The sequence below is a fragment of the Impatiens glandulifera genome, chromosome 4 (assembly GCF_907164915.1).
Source record: "Impatiens glandulifera chromosome 4, dImpGla2.1, whole genome shotgun sequence".
NCBI classification, from domain to species: domain Eukaryota; kingdom Viridiplantae; phylum Streptophyta; class Magnoliopsida; order Ericales; family Balsaminaceae; genus Impatiens; species Impatiens glandulifera.
The window spans coordinates 59,667,845-59,673,958 of record NC_061865.1 but is presented as its reverse complement, the minus strand read 5'-3'; the positions used below and the strand labels follow the sequence as shown (position 1 = coordinate 59,673,958).

Below are 6,114 nucleotides of genomic sequence, written 5' to 3'. Positions count from 1 at the left end.
TACCAAACAAACAAATTATACATAAAAAAACATTATTAAAAAAACAAATCACACATCATTAATTACAATTTTAATTGATTTTATTTTTTCATTATTATAATAAATTTATGATATATAAAAACATTAATAAAAATATATATTATAAAAAACAAAAAACTAAACAGATAAATAAATTATATAAAAATTTAAATATAAAAATTCACTTAAATTAAAAGTTAAAAACCAAATTAAATATTTAAAATAAATTATATATAAATATTAAATATCCAAATAAAAACATTAATAGATTTGAAGGTCATTTGTTTATTTTTTTACCATTATAAATTATCATTTATTTATTTTATAATTTATTTTCTTACCATTATAAATTATCATTTCTTTATTTTGATAAATTATCATTTGTTTATTTTGATAATTTATTTATAAATATTATTTAATTAATTTATTATATTTAAAAATATCAAAATAAATAAATATAATTATCAAAATAAACAAAATATATTATCAAAGTACAAATATGATAATTATCAAAATAAACAAAATAAATTATCAAAATAAATTATTAAAATATATTATTAAAATAAATTATCAAAAAAATAAACAAATGATAATTTATCAAAATATCAAAATAAACAAAATATATTATCAAAATAAAAAAAATATATTATCAAAATAAACAAATGATAATTATAAAATAAACAAAATAAATTATCAAAATATATTATCAAAATAAACAAATGATAATTATCAAAATAAAAAAAATATATTATCGAAATATATTATCAAAATTAAAAAATTAAATTATCAAAATAATATATAATGGTAAAAAAAAATTAATACGGGAAGCATGACTTATTTAGAGAATCCATTATTATGAATCAGATGTATTTTTTCAAATTCAAAAGAAATATAATTTTTTAAATTTAATATAAAATTTAAATTTTAGTAAAATTAAAGATAAAATATATAAATACTGTATAATAATATTAAATATAATAAAAATACAAATTAATATAAGAAATATATATACAAAAATATAATATTTTGTTATATAAAAATATATTTAGTAAATATTAAATATAGTTTTATAAAATTAATAAAAAAAAAAAATTTTAATGTATATATTAATGATAGATATATAAAATATTATATACATATAAATAAAAGTTTATAATGACATTAATAATTTGATTATGTTCAATATAAAAATACATTAATAAAAATAGAATATTTATGTATATAATTTAAAAATCAAATTAAAATTATATTTTGTAATATAAAAAATGATAGAAATTAATGCTAATAATATAATTTTATATGTTTGATATAAATATTAATTATATAACATATAACAAATTAAATAAAAATATTTATAATTACATTAAAAATAACAATAAATAAAAAAATATTTTAAATATAAGTAATATATAAATAAAAAATAACATTGAAGAATTTAAATTCAAAATATATTTTATTACAAAGAAAATATATATTAATGTAAAAATTAATTATGAATATAAGTTTATAAATTTTATTGAAATATTAAAATTTTGCATACATATTATATTATGGATATTGATTATAAAATAATTATAATGATATCAATAATAATAATAATAATAATAATAATAAATAAAATAAAATTTATTAATATAAAAAAGTTAAAAATTTAAATTATTATAAAAAAATGTTTTTAATATATATTAATGATAACTATAATTTTATAAGTTTGATTTCAAAATTTAAATTTTAGTATAGACATATAAAAAATAAATAAAAAACAATCATCTTAATATAAAAATATAAATATTTAATGATGATTAAATATTAAATTAAAAGTTGATAATATTATTAGTAAATAAAATAATATAATTAGCAAAAAAAATTTTAATATAAAAAATAATATAAATAAAAAATCTAATATTTCATGTAATAAAAAATAAAATTATATTTTATTATTTTATGTAAAAAATAATATAATTTTATAAATTTAATCTAAAATTTATATTTTGATATATATTAATGATAGGAATTATAAAACATTTATAATAATAAAAATAATAATAATCAATGAATAATATTTAATAAATTTAAAAATTCAAACTAAAAATATATTTTGTTACATGAAATAATTTTTATAATAAAATTATTGATGAATATAATTTTATAAATATGATATAGAATTTTAAATTTGGTATAGACATATAAAATAAAATAATTATAATGATATTAATAATAATTAAATTAAAACAATAATGGTTAGATATAATAAAAATATAATATTTTATTCATTTAAAAATTTAAACTAAAATTATATTTATTTAAAAAAATTACTTATATAAAGAATTATAATATAATTTTCTAAAATTAATATAAATCTTTAAAAACTAATAAATAATTAGAAGAACATATAAACAAATATATTCAAAAACTACTTATTACTAGTGAATGATATATTATTTTTTTTCAATATTGAAACGGTTTTAAGTAGTTAACAAAAATAAAACACATATAAATAATATGTGTTTTTAAAATTAAGTTTAAAACTTTAATAATATCATTTTTAAAGCTATCTTATAATTAATAATACAATAATCTTAAAATTTGTAAGGAGAATTAAAGGGAACTAAAAAAAACTTATAAAATACCTTAACATAATAATAAGTTATTAGTAAACTCTTATAAATTGGGTTGTATATGTTATATTAGTTTCTTATATTTTAATTTTTAATAATTTGAATTAGTTAACATTGAATTAACAAAATTTTGAAGGAAATGATTTTAATTATAAAAAGAAATAATTATTAATCTTAAATGAACTAAAATGAAAATAACTCCAATTAAATGAACTATATATACATTTATTACCAAAATAATACAAGACAATCTAATAAAGTTGTCTGATTTTAGACAGCTATATAATCGGACGGTTGAGAGAGACCATGAAACGGTCTAATTCATCCTATTCAAGATGCGCTCCCAACGGTCATCTTGTTCTCTCTCTCATCTCCTATTGAATCATCAATTCAAATAGATATCAAGAAAAGCGTACATACAGGCGAGATTCAAGAAGAAGAAGAACAGTGATTACTCATCTCAATCTTATCCATCAAATTCATCCTTTAAGTAATCTTCCTTTTCTCTCTCAATCACTAGATATAGTATCTGATCGTTTGGCTTCCTTAGATTGGTTTCAATTGGGTTTTACAAATATCTTTGCTTTACTTCTTGGTTCTTGAATTTATGTGATAGAAATCGATTGATTGAAGAACTGTATTTATTCATCTTCTTTTTCTTTTTTTTCAAATTGGATTTGCATTTCAGATTGTGAGACTATGTTTGGATACAACACACCTCCTAAGAACATGGTTTCTTCAAACCCTTTTGATTCGGATGATGATGAATCAATTGACAATGCAAAAATGAAAGCTTTTTCTGCACCCCCATTAGCTACCAAATATTCTAGAACCAATCCTTTTGATGATGATGATGATGATAATGACAATGGAGAAAAAGAAGTAAAACAGATTATAAAAAAACCAGCATTATCTGTTCGAACCAGAAGGATCAAATTGGATGAATTGGAGAACAATGAATCCTTGTTAGTGAATAAGGCTGAGGAAGAAACTACGAAATCTATGGAGAAATGTTTGAGAATTGCAGAGGATATAAGAGAGGAAGCTTCAAAAACATTGGTTGTTCTTCATCATCAAGGTGAACAGATTACAAGAACCCATATGATTGCTACTGATATTGATCGTGATCTTAGTAGGGTATGTGTATGTATGTCCTAAAAATCTTGTCTTTTGTTTTTCTGAGAAAACAACAAATTGAATTGAATCTTCTTTGGTTGATTTTAGGGTGAGAAATTATTGGGAAGTCTTGGAGGAATTTTCTCAAGAAAATGGAAACCAATAAAGACTCGTGGAATCCTTGGACCTCTTGTTTCTTTTACGCCCAACCGCGAGGAAAAGATGAAAAAGAAATCGAATAATGCAAGAACAGAGCAATCGAATAAGACCGTTAGTAACGGCACTTTCCAGAAAGTTGAGGTAGTTGTTTGATGATGACAGTTGAAATTATGAATTAATAATAATCTAACCTGTTTTGTTTTTGATGCATAATTAGTTGGAGAAGATAAAGCAGGATAATGCACTATCTGATTTAAGTGATTTGTTGGATGAACTCAAGGATATGGCAGTTGATATGGGATCTGAAATTGATAGGTATTTTTTATTTTATTTATTTTCATATTTTAAAGAAAAAATTGAGATATATAATCTTATTATTATTACAGGCAAAATAAATCGCTCGAGCCTTTTCTAGACGAGGTCGTAGAAATTAACTCTAGAGTGAAAAATGCTACTCAACGTGGGCGTCGCTTGCTAGGAAAATAGGCAAAAACCCGATTTCTTGGTAGTGATTTCGCATTCTAAATAATGTTAATGTAAAATGTGATATTCCTAAGTTTTATTCTTTTGAGGGACAATTTTGTAATTTTTTTATTGGTTATATAATTCATTTGATTAATTTCAATTAATCTTTTCTACTCTCATGCTTAGTTAATATTTTTTTTTTTTCAATTTCTTGTTGACAATAAGAAATCAAAACATGGTCACATTTTTTTTTTACATTTAGATTGCGACTATTATCTTATGAATAGACTAACCCTAGTCCTAATAATTCACAACTCACCAAAAAAATATTCACCATTTACTACATATCAACAAAAGAATCATATTAATGGTAATTGTTTTAGAAAACTTTCAATATCAATTAACATATTTTTAATGAAAATCTAATTTCAAAATTTTGGTTTCTCAATGAAATTCTTTTCATGTGAACTACTAGTTAGAAATATGTTATTTTTTGTGTATTTATTTTTAAATAATAGAAAGTCACAAATAAAACAATAAATTTAAAACTTTAAGGGATCCTTTTTGAGATGAGAAACAAAGTCCTTATTTGTTGGTTTAGTAGTTTTGTTTTATGTTAAACTAAATAAATATAATAAAATTTATATAATTCTTAACAAAGGAATATAATTTAGTTGGTTAATTGATATGCAATAACCTATAATCATTTAAGAATCAAATCTTGTTGATGCTATTATTTTTATTTGGGTACCAGTATGGGAGGGGCTATGCAGACACCTAGTTCAACTAGGCTAGTTGACCTTATCAGGACTGGTCCAACATACTTGAAAAAAATGAAACTCTTTTTGAAAAGATTATCTAAATGTCTTGACAACAAAATGAGATAAAAGAATAGTGCATGTTCCTTTGCATAATTTCTAAAAAAATAAAGTATTAATGGTTTCTTTTTATTCAAAAGACTATATTTTAGGGGATCTTTAAGAAGATTACATGGAGTGTTAATGTTAGATTTTTTTGTGCGCAATTATTTATTTTTATATTTAAATGCTTTCATTTTATTTACTAGATTAATTTTTAAAAAAATTTTAAAATTAAGAAAAGTAAGATAGGTTTGTGAAGAATCAAAAGTTACATTTTTTTCATATATTTGCACATTAAACAACTCAATTCTTGGTTCATTGCATGGATCAAGATAAATTCAAAGAGTAAAAATGAGGAGAACACACCGACAAACATACGTAACAAATTACCCTAGAGCCAGTCCCTGAACACAATTGCAAAAAGTTAAAAACTTTTTTGGAAAACCTGTCTAAATGTCTTGACAACAAACTTAGATAAAGAATAGTGTGGTATCCCTTTGCACAATGTCTTAGAAATAAAGTAAGAATGATTTTTTTTTATTCATGATAATATACTTAATTATGAGACCTTTAGGAAGATTTCATGGTGTGTTATGTTTAATTTTCTTTATCTTTTCACGTGAGTAATTATTTGTTTTTAATGTTTAAACAACTCTCATTCTATTTACTAGATACATTTTTTATAATTTTCTTCATTAGAAAAAGATTATTTGTTTTGGACATTCACGAGCATTGATGCTATTATTTTTTATTTTTCTGATTTAGGTGCACATGTGGGAGAGGCTTAAGCGCCTTTACCCTAGAGTCGGTCCTACACAATTACAAAAAGTAAAAAAAGTGTTAAAAATAAAGTAAGAATGATTTATTTTATATTTAGA

The 6,114-nt window shown here is 20.2% G+C and overlaps 1 protein-coding gene across 1 annotated transcript; it reads left to right on the top strand.

The window, feature by feature from the left end:
• The first annotated feature begins 2,960 nt into the window (after window positions 1–2,960).
• Window positions 2,961–4,530, top strand: LOC124936724 (SNAP25 homologous protein SNAP33-like). The gene is made up of 5 exons (XM_047477244.1): window positions 2,961–3,126; window positions 3,325–3,773; window positions 3,861–4,052; window positions 4,129–4,226; window positions 4,298–4,530. The coding sequence occupies exons 2-5, from the start codon at window positions 3,336–3,338 to the stop codon at window positions 4,395–4,397; spliced, it is 828 nt and encodes a 275-aa protein (XP_047333200.1). The 5' UTR covers window positions 2,961–3,126; window positions 3,325–3,335; the 3' UTR covers window positions 4,398–4,530.
• The last annotated feature ends 1,584 nt before the right edge of the window (window positions 4,531–6,114 follow it).